This window comes from Lasioglossum baleicum, chromosome 6 (assembly GCF_051020765.1).
Source record: "Lasioglossum baleicum chromosome 6, iyLasBale1, whole genome shotgun sequence".
NCBI classification, from domain to species: Eukaryota; Metazoa; Arthropoda; class Insecta; order Hymenoptera; family Halictidae; genus Lasioglossum; species Lasioglossum baleicum.
In genome coordinates this window covers 14,082,042-14,098,530 of record NC_134934.1, presented here as the reverse complement: position 1 = coordinate 14,098,530, position 16,489 = coordinate 14,082,042, and the positions used below count along the sequence as shown (strand labels likewise).

The following is a 16,489-nucleotide window of genomic DNA, read 5'->3' as shown; positions in this document are numbered from 1 at the left end:
TGACCGGTCCGCGACGATAAAAAGGTTGGGGAGCACTGTCTTACACCCAGTGCTTCGATTGAACCCAACTTTTTTGATACGATGGATGGCCGCTAGAGGCGCTGCGCGGGAAGACAGTAACGTATCTACTATTGGGTAGCAGAGCGGCCAGAGCCCTGAGGCAGTTATATTGGCGGAAATGTATCGAAATAATCTTACCGGACAAAAAGACTCCAGGACGTGTCCTACGAGTTACAAAATATACACAAATACACTTGTTATACATTCATTTTTCAGAATCAAATCATATAAATTTTTTAAAATTCTGCGGGGTGCTCAAGGAACCCCATTTCATCTACCCAATAGTAGATACGTTACTGTTTTTCCGTACTGTTATCGTATCAAAAAAGTTGGGTTCAATCGAAGCACTGCTTACACCAGTTACACCATCTCGTCGGTGGTGGTGGTTACCAGTGGTTACACATACAGTGCTTTTGTCTATTCTTGTTAAAACATTTTTGCGACTTAGATATAATTGTTATCCCTCAATGTTACAACAACAATTTCGTAAAGTAGTGAAATTCTGAAGGCTGACGTCACAGCGATGTATAAGACTACATGTAAGCACGTGAAGCATGTGAGCACGTGTAATCTTACCTTCTTCTCCACGTGCTAACCTATGTATGTAGTCTGTTTGTAAACAATTCGCTTTCGCTTGACACATCGAACACGATGACGTTTGCTGGACTAAATTTGAGTCCGTGGATAGTGAATCAATGTAATTCTATGGGTAAGTTCTCCATTTAGATATCAATAATATTATAAAACATATCCAACATTGCCGTTTGTATTAGGTCTGAAAAAACCTACTCCGATTCAGGAAAATTGTGTGCCAAGAATTTTAGCGGGTGAAGATTGTATTGGATGTGCAAAAACTGGCAGTGGAAAAACACTAGCGTTCGCACTTCCTATAATTCAGAAATTATCCGAGGATCCCTATGGTATATTTGCTTTGGTCTTGACGCCTACCAGAGAATTAGCTTTCCAAGTATGTTCGTGTAACTAATTACATCTGTCCGCAGTCTCTCTCAACGAGAGTCGTACTAAAAGCTTGTATACATAGATTGCAGATCAATTCTCGGCAATAGGGAAATCTATTAATCTGAAAAAATGTGTAGTTGTCGGTGGAATGGATATGGTTACGCAAGGCTTGGAGTTATCAAAAAATCCACATATACTTGTCGCTACTCCGGGACGTTTGGCAGATCATTTAGAAAGTTGTGACACATTTTCTTTAGCCAGAATTAAATTTCTAGTTCTGGACGAAGCTGACAGACTCCTCGGTGGTCACTTTGATGACCAGATAAAGACTATATTCAATGCTCTGCCTAAACAAAAGCAAATTCTCCTTTTTAGTGCTACTATGACAGATACTCTCGATAAAGTAAAACATGTTGCATCTAGCAAGGTATGAATTATTATGGAAATTGATATAGGGTGATGTTGGAAAATGCCTGAGTACAATAATAATTTTTAAAGGTTTTCATGTGGGAATCTAACGACGACACTGGTGTAGCTACGGTGAAAGAACTAGATCAACGTTATGTACTTTGTCCGAGCGACGTTCGCGATTCGTTTCTAGTAGAAGTAGTTAAAACATTTCGATCGACTAACAAGGATGGATCTATAATGATTTTTACGGACACTTGCAAGTAATTATGCAGTATATGTTTGGTTTAGATACACGCGATTGTTTTAAATATTAGAAATGCAAGAAAAATGTGCAGCATTCGTCTAAAACATTTCCTTTGCATTTTTAATTTTTCAGAAAATAATCGCATGTATAAGTTTAAATGTCTCCTTTATTTCTGATGACTAGATTGCGGAGATTTACGCATTTTTGACAAAAGTGGGTGGGTGTAATTTCAAACAGTGTAGAGATTAAAACAGTTTAACACTCAACATGTTTCTTACAGCTTAATAAAACCATTAAAGAGAGAAATCAATTCCTACTTGGTTCTTACATCTTGCAATTAATCTAAACAATCTTTATTTTGCATAAAGATCAATGCATTTATGAAGAAATTGGCTGGGCGAAATATAAAACAGTAAAAGATTTTTAAAATTCACGAATGTTGTAATGTTGCTTTTAATGTAACAAAGTCGTTAAGGAATGAAATCAATTTTTATGTTATTCCTGCTAGTCATTACAAATAAAGGAGATATTTTGGTGGACCGCCAAAAAAATGAACGATGTTTTATCGCGCATTGTCTTCTAGGAACTGCCAAGTATTGTCTATGACGCTGAACGAAATCGGCTTTAGAAACGTAGCTCTTCATGCAATGATAAAACAAAGAGAACGACTCGCAGCGCTCAGCCAATTCAAATCTAATCATACGAAAATTTTAATAGCTACAGACGTCGCGGCGAGAGGTTTAGATATCCCTATGGTAGAGTTAGTCATAAATCACATTGTACCGAATGTGCCAAAAGAATACATACACAGAGTCGGGCGAACCGCCAGAGCTGGTAAAGGAGGCATGGCTGTTACCCTAATCACTCCGCACGATATCAAATTGTTACACGCAATTGAGGATACTGTAGGGACCAAATTGACAGAGTACAAAGTTAATGGTAAGGTATTCGTTAAATTGATTGGTGTTACTCAAACGAATTGAAAGACCCGGACTGATTCAATGCAACATTTTCTGCCTAGACAAAGAAATAGTTACGATGATAACGCAGATATCGGTGGCCAAACGAGAAGCAGAGATGCACTTGGACGAGACAGATTTTTATGAGAAAAGAATGATTAATAAGCGCAAGAAGCTGATTCTCGAAGGGAAAGATCCAGACGAGATCGAGGAGATACTGGAGAAAAAGAAATCCGGCAAATCGAAGAAGAGCAAAAAGAGGAAACTTGCAGAGAAAGCGTCATAATGCAGACAAATGCGATTAGCTCAAGTTTTATTATCTGAAAAAATGTATATAATAATATGATGTATAACAAGCTAAATTATTGCTATGAGATAATTATATAGTTTTTTTCGATAGATGGAAGGCACTTGGTTATTTGTACCGTGTACTATACGATTATCATTACAATGAGGAGATTATTATATATTCGGTATAAAAAAAAATATAAGAAAATATTCAGGTTGTACAAATTTCTCTTTGCTAATTATTAACTATTAGAAACAAGTACAAAACAACCACGAAATATGTAGTCTACGTGTTGTTTTTCAGTCGCACGTTTTAAAAACCGTAGGTTCCAACAATTATTAGGACTTAACTTTTCAGATTATAATAACTTTGCAACAACACAATACTTTCGAATATTGCACACGTTAACATTCCTATTTACAGCCGACAAAGCATATGCAAGAGAAGATCGTTAAAAGAAACTTTATAATCGATGTGTAATTCTACTTTGGCATTCGTTTTTCCTTTCTTCAAGTTAATGGATGGTTTGGGGACTACATATTTGGCAAGTGTCATAAGGTATACGTTCAAATATCCTGTACGCATGTAAATGCTACTTGGTAAGGTGTCGGACTGCATACTTAAAGCCGTGCTCGGATTTTCTCTTCGTTCTGAATCAAATTTAATTTATCCAAGAAACCGTATAGCTCTGCCACATATTCTTTCGGATATTTGCGAAAATGTCCGACGTGTGGAGATTTATCGAATATCTTGACGTGCGTCTGGAAGAAACGGAACACGAATGTAGTCTGTTCATTTTAAACAGTTCAGATTCTTACCTTCACGCCATTGATAACCCATTGGTCGTGAACTCGCATATTGTCCCTTATATTACCAACAGTGTCCACTTTACTCATAAGGAATAACGCTGGACTGTGGACTAAATTCGTATGAAACAATTGACTAGATCGTACATAGTATTGCGTAGATTGCTTGTAAAATGTTCGTAAGTGATACCTAAAAATCATTCTGATACAGTGCTAAACTTGAGGCACCAACAAAGGAGAGACTCTAGCTATCTGGCTTTGGTATCGATGATAAAGATGCGACCATTGTACTTCACTATCGGGGTTTTGGAATTTTTATGTAATCATCAGACTGCGAATTTTTATTAGGAAACTATATCGAATGTTACTTCTTCGGACTTGTTTCCAGGATTGCAAGGTTCTCATTTCTCGATAATGCAAAGATGGGGCTTTTCAGTAGTCAAAAGCGCTCGATAAAAAGCCCTCAAAAATCAATTTTTACGTTTATAAGTCGTAATTTGCATTATTTGAAAACATAAAGCTGCGCATGTAACTACTTTCATAAAGCTGCGGCAACTATGTGCCGCCGAATAATGCAAATTACGCCTCGCGAACGTAAAACTGTGGACTTTTGAGGGTGATTGCGGCCTAGATTGATCTTTTATCTAGCGGTTTTGCTACTGAAAAGCCTCATCTTTGCATTATTGAAAAATGAGAAGGCACATCCCGGACCCTTGCAATCCTGGAAACGAGAGTGTACCCCCTTAATGATTTAAGTCCAATAATTGTGTACTGTCATCATATGAAAGCTTGTCGATACCAAAGTCGGATAATCGAGATCTTTTCCTTGAAGAACGAAGGATTGACTCACTCTAAATACTTTTGGAGCATGTTTTGCAACATGTAGTTTCTCGGGAACACAGCAGGCGGTACACCCGACGATATTTCGGGTACATCGACTACGCTATCCCAGACCTGACCGACAACCATGTCGATGATGTGAGCATATTTTTGGCGATCACTTTGCATTAAATCCATCACTTCTCCCCACATGTATGCTCCCACTGAAAATCCATGTAACAATATCTGCTGATTACGTTCGTACTGTACTAGGAAGTCAAGTAAATCTGCGGCGACCATCTAGAACAGAAACTTCCCTCAATTATACTTCACGCCTGTTTCCCTGCTTACGTATACCTACCCTGGACCCCTTCGTGGGCCACATCAATTGCCACGGAGTGAGCGTCACCAAGGCTACATCGAAACCCTGCTCTGTATATAGATTCACAAATTTCATAACATGTCTACGTTTGGCCATAAGCCAGCTTAGCATAACTAACAATGGTCTGTTGTCGAAGTTCTTGAACTTTTCCATTCGACCCTCGGGAGTTTTGATTTTTTTATCGTGCGAGATGTATTCAATGTTCTTGGTAACATGGTAGTTGGATATCTTGCATACCAACAACAGCAGAGTCTGATTTCAGAGAACAATTTCAGAATGAAAATCTTTCTGAGAAACAAAGTATCGTAGAAATTCGTGTACAAGGTGAAAGGAACAAATCTACATTACCAAATCCTGTTTCTGACTTAACAATTGTGGCTGAGCATAATTAAAGAGTCGTGTTCTTGCCAAAGTAGTCGATAATATTCTTCCAATCATCATCGTTGCTGCTTGAACCCTCCGGGTCTAAAGTGTATCGGAGAAAGAAAATTAATTATTAATGATGGACATAGATAAATATATAAATTATCAAGAAAAAAAATATATACAGTACTTGATGTAATTAGTGACTACACTCGGTTATTAAGTCGCACCTATCGGATAAGAAACGGAAATTCAAATCAGTCTTATTATGTGATAACTAGTTGACAGTTACGAATTAGAAATTACATATTCCACTGTTTTGCATGCGCACGTTACTAATATGTTGACAGACTAATCGAGTGGGGTCGAAGTACAACCTAAAAGCAACTTAAAATCAATTAACCCATCCGTGACATTTTTATACGCTGAACTAGCATATTGCTCTTCTGTCTTTGTTTTTTCTGTGTCCCGTCTTCTCCGTCTGTCTGTCAATTTAAAGGGTCGTAAGCGCGAATATCAAATTTCATTGAATCTCCCTATTTCCGCTTTACATAATATTTTGCGAAGGGTCGCGTGACATAAGCGCACTGTGCATTCCCTTTAACAATTTTTCCGTCGATTATAAACCGTGTCAGCCGAATTTACAAGCAAAAAAACTTACGAAAACCGTTTCGACGAAGCGGACAGTTTGCAACACGATGTTACCACTAAATATTTACGTCGCGTAGAAATTTTCGTCTCGCGTTTTCAATGTCAAATACATTTCACTTTAATCGGTTGGCAATCAATTCTTCCGCCCTTGTTATTAACGTGGGAAACCGATGAAAACGAAAATGATCATGTATCGTTAATAAATACAACATGGAATGGATGCTCGAAGAAAAATGCAATTCAAATTTTTTGCCGTCGCAATATGCGAGCGTGCGTTCAATCAGAGAAGCGCAATTAAAAGCGAACTTACTAGCCTGATGGTTGAACACTTCACTGGCTACTGTGTAAGCTGAATAACATTTGTATCCGCGTGCAGCCGCCTGCTATATGTTTCATTTCGTGCAGCGCAAGCAGATAATTGCATAGCGTCTGCTGAGTTTTCCTTTCGTCTCGTACAATGTGTTAAAACCATTTTTTAAACAGACTGACGGCTTAATGCATTGAAAAACGTTGTTTACGAAATATCCACAAGCTAATTCGAGCGTCTATTTAAAATAGACGCTCGATGTTATTCGACATCGTAGCTATTGCGAATATACGTGCAATTTCAGCAAATTTTCTAAAAGCATCTTATCAAGAAAGGAAAGCGGACCTTTAATTAAAGCAGATAAGATGCTACTTAATGTTGATAACACGAACTATTATCTGCACATTTTATTCCGGATGATAACGGCTCTCTTGTTCGTAATACTAAGAATTTGTATATAATATAATTTCACTGGCTTCCATTGCGGTTTATACGCACATATATTTACAGCGAAATATAAAGCCGAGTATATAAAACCCGTTTCTCCTCGTTATACGATCCCTGATATTTTTTAATAGTTCCTTAGATAGGCGAGGAGACCTTGTCGAAATTGTGAATGCACATATTTTCACGTATTTCGATATTTCAAATTTCTGCGATTGTTATGAGGTACAATATATATACTTTTACACTTCTGTGTGTGCACAAAAGTCGTACATTTTTCAGGTACAGAAAATTTATTAGCAATGAATCACTTACAGTATGTATCATAATAGGGAAAATGAATTCATTTGTAACTCTCACGTTTTACAATAGCTATTTGTAGAATTTTATTACATCCTGTGTTCGTTACTTAAGTGGTAATTTACGGTAATTTACGCTGGCTATAATATAAAGACGGACTCGATATAATATTGTAATTTTATAAGAAAGTATAGAAAGTGCTAGGTAACGCATGAAACTAATATTAATGATGAACATTTATAAGGACACAAGATTCTGTACTGCAGTTAATTTAATTTTCAGACTTGCTTGCATATCGTTTACATGTAGATGTTTACACATTTAAATTTACGCGTCGCTTATCAATAGACAGCGGAGTTTATGCATTTATGACACAAATGAGTAGATTTAATTTAAATAGTAAAAACATTAGAAGAATTGTGTAAAATACTGTTACATTATTTTCAATTTAATAAACATATATAGTAACCCTTTGCACTCGAGTTCTTAAACCATTATTCAAAATATTTGTAAATTTATATTCAATAAATAACTAAATTAATACTTTGATAAACTACTAAAAGTATTGTACGAGGTATATCGATAAAATTAGGAAAAACATAAAATAGAAATATCTCAGGTCGGAAGAAAAATTCGGTTTTCGAATTAGGATAGCTCGGAGTGCAAAATTTTTATTTCACTCCAGTTTCTTGTGGTTCAAGAACATATTTATATTTTGCATAAAGATTCGCTGTCTACTTATTCATGTCGAAAAGTGTATACGATCATTGTGCCTACAAGTGTTCCAACTATTATAGCTCTTCCTTATAGCAAAATTGTATACCATAGAAAATCGAAAGTATTTAATTACAATTTTGCGATTCGTTACACTACACCGTTGCAAAGTATGCATAAAATGTTCGTTTCGCCTCGTCGTAACTTATTTACATCGCTGATCGTTACCTTCGCTACTATTATAAATGCCAATGATACGTGTTGAAGTGAAATAGAAAACAATTCAATGCACATCTGTAAGTTTCATTTGTTTTCCAATTACAATATTGACGAATGTATAGTTTTATTATTTAGTACTGCTTGAGATTGATCTATCATAACGAAGTAATGTTTCCTTTATAAACTACTGTTGTTAGTAATAATAAATTACCTATACCGATGTTATATAAAACACATACATATAAATATTCTCTTACAAGATATATGTTGCTGAATATGGAGATACACATTTTCGTCTAATGCCAGAGGAAGAGGTGAAGAAATATATAAACATATTTTGTCAAACACAAATATATTGCTGCGAAAATTCAGGATTATTATATGTATATACTTCTAGTAGATATATACTATTATAAACAAATATTACAAATAAAAGATACGCTCAAATGATCCCAGCTGTACCGACAAAAGGCCATTTACAAATCTCCTAATTGATAAAATAAATATCACATTCGCCTACCTTTTATCGATTTCACTCTTCCTCTGTATTCTATTCTACATTGTATACGTATACATTCATGAAGATGTATTATAATAGTAAACATCTATAAAATAGTTTATTGCAGTGTTCGTGAAACATAAACATATAAATTAAATAAATTACACTATGCGTAGAAAGATAATACATGATCAGACTTATGAACGAAGTTATCAGATTTCCTACTATTATTTTAATACTTATTTATCAGTATCGTTCTACGAACCGCAAGCTTTCGGCTCAAAGAAAAACATAATAATTGTCAGAATAATGATGCTAATCGTGATCGAGTTACTTAGAAAATGTTTGTGCATGATCGTAGAGAACATACTTAACCGAAAATTAACGTAAATTTGCACCTAAATACTGATCGTTATTGGGCCTCTGGAAGCACGTCAATTTATCTTTATCAGTTTCATACTGTTATCGTATGAAATCAGTTTGCTCTGTAACTTCCTATCATGCACGAACAGATACATGCATCGTAAGTAAGGAGAAGGATATATACATATTATATCCGCTTAGAGTATAGTACAGTTACAAGGTTTTCTTTTCTAGAATTAATAAAATACGTCGCTGGATCGTTTCTTGAACCCTACGAAACCGAAACAAGTCAATGGTTGTGCAGAAGTATAGGCCAGTCTTTGACAATTATACGATTCAATAAAATTGTCATTCCATGTCCTTTCCGTAATTGGAAATAATTACATTTCTTCAGATATGTATTCGTATAAATAGAGAGACGATATTTGAACAATAAAGACGTAACACGTTCTATAAAACTTGTGTATCATATCGTATACACAGAAAATCGGAAACGTAAAACCTATTCATAGAAGATTATACGTCAAAACTGACCCTACTGAGATAGCAGTGGCATATAATAATAAAAGATAGTCGGAAACCATGTTATACACAACTTGAATGACATTATCACAAAACATCGTATAAATTCTTCAAAAGCAACATTCTACAAAGAATCAATGAAAAATCTCAACGATTCCAGTCTGTCGCGCTCCAAACTGGTAACATAAACAACAATCCTTCTTCATGAAAAAAAAGAAAACATTCGAGTAATAAACAACAGAGAAACGAATAATATCATGCATTAAGAGAAAAGTACTTTTAGTCGATTCCTTTATCGTTCAACCGGTGTGTACGAACAAAGATTTCCACTATAAATATGTATACGCGATTAACTTCGCAGATCGTTTATATCGAGTTAATTCGATATCGATAAAAATAAGAAGAGTATTTAATAGTTTTTAAAAAATATTTTTGTTCAAATGGCAGTATTCGATATAGCACAATCTTACTAGTTCTTTCGTTTAATATATAAGACCGATGGCAGTAAATATTTTGTATTACTTTAGCACACTTAATATGTATTTAATTGTTTCAGAAAAACCTGTCTTAATCGATAATCGCGACAAAAGATCGCGTGAACGTACTGCGTGCAGTAATATACAAGTGTTGTATATATCCGATACCTAATTTATGCAGTACCAAACAATCTCATTGCTTGGAATTTACCCTCGTACCGACCAACTACCCCCCAAAACAAAGTCGAGAAACGACTCACGCGGATAGCCGCGTTTTCGACTTTCGGTAGTTTTATGCAGAATTATATACAGGTTTCTAATACAAAATGGCTTTGTGTTGTATCTCAGAAGGCCTCGACGAAACTCGCTGGAAAAAGTCCTGTGCGACCGGTTCTTTGCTGGGTACCTTTGTACCAACCATCGTCGCGCTTCTTATGTACATAAATTATGTCTCCGACGCGAAGTTCCAGTTCGAATTCACTGTTCGGCGGGTATGGCACAATGCAGCGAAATCTGTACACTCGTTCTCTGCAAAAACATAACAATTATCGCACGTGCTTTGAAAAACGAAGCATAGATATATTAGTACTGGGAGAATATTGGTACCAGAAAGCAATTTGCTTCTCTTTGAACATGTCCAAACGTTTAGGATGCTCTAAAAAAATACTGTTCTATTTGGGAGAGCCTACAGAGTTGTTCTGCGCGAGAAGCAATTGCCTAGCTGTTACGGTTGAAGCAGAAAAAATGTTTAATGTTGAAAATTTGTTACTTTTTAACACTAACTGTACCACGATTGATCAAATGACCAGTTTCACATTTCTTATTCTTTAACTATTGAAATTATAAAGATGCTTCAATCAGAAATTATTCAATAAATTTGTTTATTTAATCTCACGTATTATTATAAAAATGGTGAAAAATCTAAATAAGTTCAGTCTTGTAATTTTTATAAAACAATGTAATATCCGACACATTTTGCAGCCGGTACGGTTAGCGTTAAAGAGAATAGATAATGTATTATATTACCGTTCTCGAGAAGGCTGTTGCTTGGTCTGTTTTCCCATACCAGCGTCCAAAGAGTTGCTCTTACGGTGATGATTACCGACTGTCGTGCACATCATCCCACCGGATTCGCTGGATCTAACAATATTGAATAGATGAGAGGACAATTTCGCGTGTTGCGTGACTTCTGAAGTGACCATTAAATTTTTGTGCAATTGTGAAATGAATGCACGCATACCGAATTAACGAACAATTGTTCTGATGAAATTTGTGATCGTAATCAGGGAAACAATAACAACAAGCAATTGCAAAAAACATGGCCAAGTAAAACAGGCGTGGATTCTAGTGCTTAACGCTAACCACATACTAAGCTTTCGAACACAAAAGGTCTTTCGTGATCTCACGAGCATACTTACCCGGATGATCGCGCGTTTTAATTGCAAACGTTAACACAGACAAACATATGCGTCATACAATTATTATGTACACTATTAATTTGCGCCAAACAGAAAACTCGATTTCCAGTTCTTTTTGCATATGTGTATATATACAGGGTCTTTATCTTGGATTCTGCAATATTTTCATTATTTCCGCCGATATAAAGAATTGTCCTGCTTCGTTGGATTAGATGGGGCTTTTCAGTAGTCAAAAGCGCTAGATAAAAGATCAATTTAGGCCGCAGTCGTCCTCGAAAATCCTATTTTTACGTTTACGAGGAGTAATTTGCATTATTCGGCGCATATAGCTACATACTGCCGAATAATGCAAATTACGCCTCGGAAACGTAAAAATAAGATTTTTGAGGGCGACTGCGGCCTAGATTGATGAAAAGATCAAGATAAAAGCTAGGTATAGTAAATCTAGCGCTTTTGACTACTGAAAAACCACATAGTTTGGACTGGAAACGAGTCTACCCCCTTAAGGAGTCCAAGATAAGTGGGACACCCTGCATATGAGTTGAAAAAATATACTTTGCTGCGGCTGCTAATGTTCTTTGCGACTCTATCTGCCAAAAGAAATATAATTACCAAGCGACGACTAACCTCTGGAGGATCGAGACCGGTAAAGATGGTCTCTCCTTGTACTTAAGTCTTTGTGAAGACGTGACGTGCCCTTGTACAGAGCCTGGACACAAACGATGATGGTTGTTTGAAGCATTTAATTCCTGTGTGGCTCCCACCTGTAGCAACTGACTTGGGCAAGATCCCGATCTAATTTTAAATACACCCGCCCAACCCCCCGTGTAGAATTAGACAAATACTTCATGACGTGCAGCTCATATGAAGATAAAAATTAGGGTAGGGGACAACAACGAACGAAATGAAAAATGTTTCGAACACTATTCTGTACACTATGCGACTGACTCGCTTCTAATATTATTCTGTTGTGTATGTGCGCAAGCATCAACTCATGCAGTGATTTTTACAAATACGAAGAGAATGGTATGCCTGCACAACACATGGTGATGGAACACAAATACATTGATTTTCATGTATGCACGAAAACATAAACAAAATTTAAACAATACATGCGGATTACTTAAAAGAAAAAGAAAACAGGGGAACATGTTAGATATGCTATGAACATGCGGATTATGATTCAGTTTTCGTTTCGTTAGAAATTTTCATCGAGATTAATCGCGTTATAACTTGCGTGAAGCACAAAGGCTGTCGTTGTAATAGCAATTGTTGAATCTTACCGAACGTGTACCGGATTGATGGAATTACCATCGTCAAACACTGGGTTATCCATTGAATATGTAGCGGGTGGCGGAGATTTTGATTTTTTAATGTTTGCGAATCTACGCATCAGAGAGACACACTTATCCTTTTTCTCTTTCTGCAATCAAGATATTCAAGCGTAAGACCGTATTACTATACAACAAGACGAAAATAAAGAAACCATTACCTTTTCAGTGCTCTTTGGTGGAGCGGCAGCTGCAGCAGCACTGGCAGAAGAAGGGGATGCAGCTGTGCGTAAAGTACTATTCGGGCTTCTATTCATTTCGGTAATACCGGAGGAAGCAGTAGCGATGATATTGCTGCTATTCATACCTGTGATAGCGGTGCTGGTAGTCACCGATGGAGGCAAGATCACTTGCTTTCCTGGTGAAGCTGAAATACAAAGAAACATCTTATATGTGCTGACATCGTGTGCATTCAGAATACAATTAGTACATACAGATGTTCGATGACATCACAGCACTGTGACTGCGTCCGAGAGGATTCACCGTAGTTTGTTCAGATTGCCGAGGAGGGCTCTTCTCTTGATTCTGTGTCTGGCTCTGACCGTGCCAAGAAGAAGACACCATAGGAGAAGGACTGATCGCGCGCGGTGGCAATTCGGGTGGCATCAAGGTGCGTGAATTGTAGGGTTGAGGAGCTGGTCCTTTGCTTTTCGTATACGTCACGGTGACTCGTGGCTCGGAACCGTTTTGACCGGTCGAGGACGGGAAATTTTGATGCTGTCCTGTGTTCTGCGATCCCCGACACAAACTACGCTGACATCTGCGAAGATACATGATCGTTTAAAATAAATTACTTGTTATTCAAAAATATAACATAATAGATCATACTTAGCGGGCGCGACATAGTTCCCAGGGAAAACTCCACACTTCTGGGTGCGATTTGAAGTCCCCTTGAACCATCCGTCTTGGCAACGCTCGGTCACCATATAGATACCGCCTTTCCTCAACTCGAGTTCGTCCGCTTTCTGCGGTTTGTACGGGTACAAAGCAATATACGCGGCTGGTAAATGAGTGCTACCGGTGGTCGTGGTGGCAGCTAAACTCTGGGACGTTTGCGCGAGCACAAGGTCGCTGCTACCGCTTCGTCTGTGCCGCAAATTATGTTCCACGCCGCTCATAGTAGTCTGAAAGATCGAAATGCGTAGAAATACGTTGCACCTGCGGTGGCTTTACACACAAATTCAATCGCATTCCTCACCTGTAACGGGGAAAATGAATCACTGCTGCAGCTGCTATTGCTATTCCCAGCTGCATTGTCCACCGGTGGACTAAGTATTTCAGCGCTGTGTCTATGGTGCGGATGGGCCTGATGGCCGCTGTTCACAGCGGTGAAACTGTGACGTTTCACGTTGTGTCTGTTTCCAACAGCTGGAGGAGACGTTGCTGGACTACTAGGACTGCTGGGAGCAGTGCTTGAGCTACTAGAAGTACTTGAACTATTAGGAGTATTCGGAGTAGTGGTCGAGGAACTACCTCCTGATGATACATTCGAAACGGTATCAGAAACTGGTAACGTTGTGTTCTGTTGACAAATTCATTATGATTTAATGTACAATTCTGTTATAACTCAAAACGAGTACAACACAGTTACCTGTACAAGCTGCGGCCGTGGCTGACTCGTCGTTTGTATATTGCGCGAATGATCGGTAGGTATTAGGGGGGTAGTTTCTTCATTAGTAGGCGTAGGAGGAGCTACTCTAGACGGGCCTGGCTGTGCACTGATTGCATAAAAAATAATGATATTAGAGGCACGCGCGTACGGCGAGATCGTTACATAAGATCGTTGCAATTACTTTGTTGAAAGTTTCATTAGAGCTCTCGCCACGCTGTTCAACTCGACGAAAGCCAGTGGAAAGATACCAATTCTGTCCAACAGTTTCCCTTCCGCCCAATTTTCGTCCACTCTTCTAATCACGCTTATAACTTCACCCTGTAAAGACAATCTTTCTTTTAACGAACAACTGAAACAGAATTACAATTCCATTGCATTACCTTGTTAAATGTAAGGCAGCCATCTTCGTCGTCATTGGTCATTCTAAAATCGTACAGTGCTTTGCACTGAGGAACATGCGGCGTCAATGGTGTCATCACCTGAGAAATAAAAGCAGTTAATAGTCGATAAGATAAGTAGAACAATAGGGTACTTTTCTAGATAATACAAGGTAGTACCTGAACATAGGACAGAGGAAAAACACCACGGCTGTTAGCGCTCTCTCCGAAACACCAATTGTTGTCTATCTTCTTGCAAAGGATGACTATATCGCCCTTCTTGAAGGACAAATCTCTGAAACAAAATACGTCTGATAAATATGCAGATCTTAGTATAGAACAGATCTACTACTACGAAAAAGAGAATTACCCTGGAACTTTCGATACATAATCATAGATCGCTCGGCCGTAAGCCCGATTGTGCAGTTGGACTTGCTTGGCTGCGGCATTAGCATGTCGGATCGGTTCGTTGGTGTATGCGGTAGGAATAAGACTAGCAGTTACGGTAGGAGCTGGGGTGACCTGGTGACTGCCGAAAAGTCTCTGCGGTCCTGGGTTGCTTTTAGTCATGGATTTGGCAGTTTGTTTGGGAGCAGCGTTGCGCATACCTTCGAGGATGCGCATCAGCAGAACGTTCGGAGGCAGGTCGTCCACTTTCGCGTCGACCAACACGCGGCACTCGGGACATCGTAGCTCTCGATGGGTGCTGACAATCTCCTCCAGGCATTTCTTGCAGAAGGTGTGTTGACACGGAAGTACCTTGCTCGAGGTATCCAGCCGTTCGAGGCACACCGAGCACTCTAACAGATCGTTCAGCATGCACTCGTCCATCCTGGCCAAAGATACCTCCTCTCACTTTCGACGAGTCCGTTTCAATCCGTTCGCTCGCAACCGTTTTCTCGATAAGTGCTTCTTCCTCTTACTTCTCCGATCTTCCCACGCGTCCCGTCTTTGTTGCACCCATAGGCCGCCATACACCTGACGCACTCGCCACTCTTCGCATAACATCCAACGATTATTCGCATAACTCAACGAACGACCAGAGTCCACCGACAAGGCCAGCTCGCAAACGCGAACATGTTAACTGATCCTTTTTCTCAACTTTTGAACACCACTCTTTCCACCCCTTTCATTCACCGCGAGCCAAAAACCCTTGTTAGGCGCGTCAGTGTACCCGCTGTCATCCTAGTATTCGTGTGTATTCGTGTTACACGTTACACTGTACCAGCACACCGACACACGCGATACCATATCGATCAATCGGACTATCGTCGATTAGAGTCGATTCTAATACAGGCTAACAAGTGCTCCACCAATTGTACGCATGTACCAACTATACAATAGATATTGTGTAATCGAAGACGATGTCATATGGACAATAGCAGTCGGTTAGTGGTATCAAAGTTCGAGTGTCGAGATTTTTAATTTGGAAAAATACATATGTAATCCGGCTGGTTTTAGGTATCTGGGCGCTTTCTTATGGACCAGGGTGTTTCACTCGAATAGAACTGAATACACGGGTTCAGTTCAGTATAGTTGATATGGTTCAGTAGCGACAGCGGTGGAAAGACTTCTCTGATTGAATGATTAATTCTAGGATTATACGATAGATGGCACTCGAGACATTTTTTGGAGGTCTATTTGATTTTTTAATTTAAATAATAAAAATGTGTGCAGTCTATAAGCGAGAAGATGCTGAATCGATTATGTCTAGGATCATACATTACAGATAAATAAGAGGAGAGGTCGAAAGAATTCAGATTTGTACGGTTATCCACAATTTAAATAACTGTCGATAGCTTTCGATGACAGCGATCATCGATAGTTATCGATAGTTTTCTTCCATATATATATATCGACGTTTTCATCATCCACAAAGCCGTTGATATGCTTATCTAATAAATTTTGATATTTGATCTCTTCCTAATGAATTTTGATATTTGACTTTTATTAGTTTTATTGA

At 38.2% G+C, this 16,489-nt stretch overlaps 3 protein-coding genes across 10 annotated transcripts; 1 reads left to right on the top strand and 2 right to left on the bottom strand.

Annotated features, from left to right (window-relative positions):
* The first annotated feature begins 395 nt into the window (after positions 1–395).
* Positions 396–3,033, top strand: Dbp45a (putative ATP-dependent RNA helicase Dbp45A). The gene is made up of 6 exons (XM_076426653.1): positions 396–769; positions 834–1,027; positions 1,103–1,447; positions 1,519–1,691; positions 2,259–2,614; positions 2,697–3,033. The coding sequence occupies exons 1-6, from the start codon at positions 712–714 to the stop codon at positions 2,918–2,920; spliced, it is 1,350 nt and encodes a 449-aa protein (XP_076282768.1). The 5' UTR covers positions 396–711; the 3' UTR covers positions 2,921–3,033.
* On the bottom strand, positions 2,931–6,447 carry L(2)k09913 (transmembrane protein 53-like lethal (2) k09913). 7 transcript variants are annotated; one of them, XM_076426656.1, is made up of 7 exons: positions 6,255–6,444; positions 5,484–5,523; positions 5,279–5,395; positions 4,910–5,182; positions 4,580–4,848; positions 3,742–3,919; positions 2,931–3,684 (listed from the first exon to the last, which is right to left on the bottom strand). In XM_076426656.1, the coding sequence occupies exons 3-7, from the start codon at positions 5,369–5,371 to the stop codon at positions 3,544–3,546; spliced, it is 954 nt and encodes a 317-aa protein (XP_076282771.1). In that variant the 5' UTR covers positions 5,372–5,395; positions 5,484–5,523; positions 6,255–6,444; the 3' UTR covers positions 2,931–3,543. The 7 variants fall into 7 exon arrangements, with proteins under 7 accessions (XP_076282771.1, XP_076282772.1, XP_076282769.1 ...); XM_076426657.1 differs by lacking the exon at positions 6,255–6,444 and adding an exon at positions 5,955–6,227; XM_076426654.1 differs by lacking the exon at positions 6,255–6,444 and adding an exon at positions 5,600–5,929.
* Positions 6,448–6,778: 331 nt separating this feature from the next.
* Posh (SH3 domain containing ring finger posh) lies at positions 6,779–16,084 on the bottom strand. 2 transcript variants are annotated; one of them, XM_076426648.1, is made up of 13 exons: positions 14,897–16,084; positions 14,707–14,821; positions 14,530–14,628; positions 14,331–14,467; positions 14,129–14,255; positions 13,736–14,059; positions 13,366–13,661; positions 12,972–13,297; positions 12,699–12,904; positions 12,490–12,629; positions 11,834–12,001; positions 10,815–10,928; positions 6,779–10,316 (listed from the first exon to the last, which is right to left on the bottom strand). In XM_076426648.1, the coding sequence occupies exons 1-13, from the start codon at positions 15,355–15,357 to the stop codon at positions 10,133–10,135; spliced, it is 2,697 nt and encodes an 898-aa protein (XP_076282763.1). In that variant the 5' UTR covers positions 15,358–16,084; the 3' UTR covers positions 6,779–10,132. The 2 variants fall into 2 exon arrangements, with proteins under 2 accessions (XP_076282763.1, XP_076282764.1); XM_076426649.1 differs by lacking the exon at positions 11,834–12,001 and having other exon boundaries at positions 6,782–10,316; positions 14,897–16,082.
* Positions 16,085–16,489: the final 405 nt, after the last annotated feature.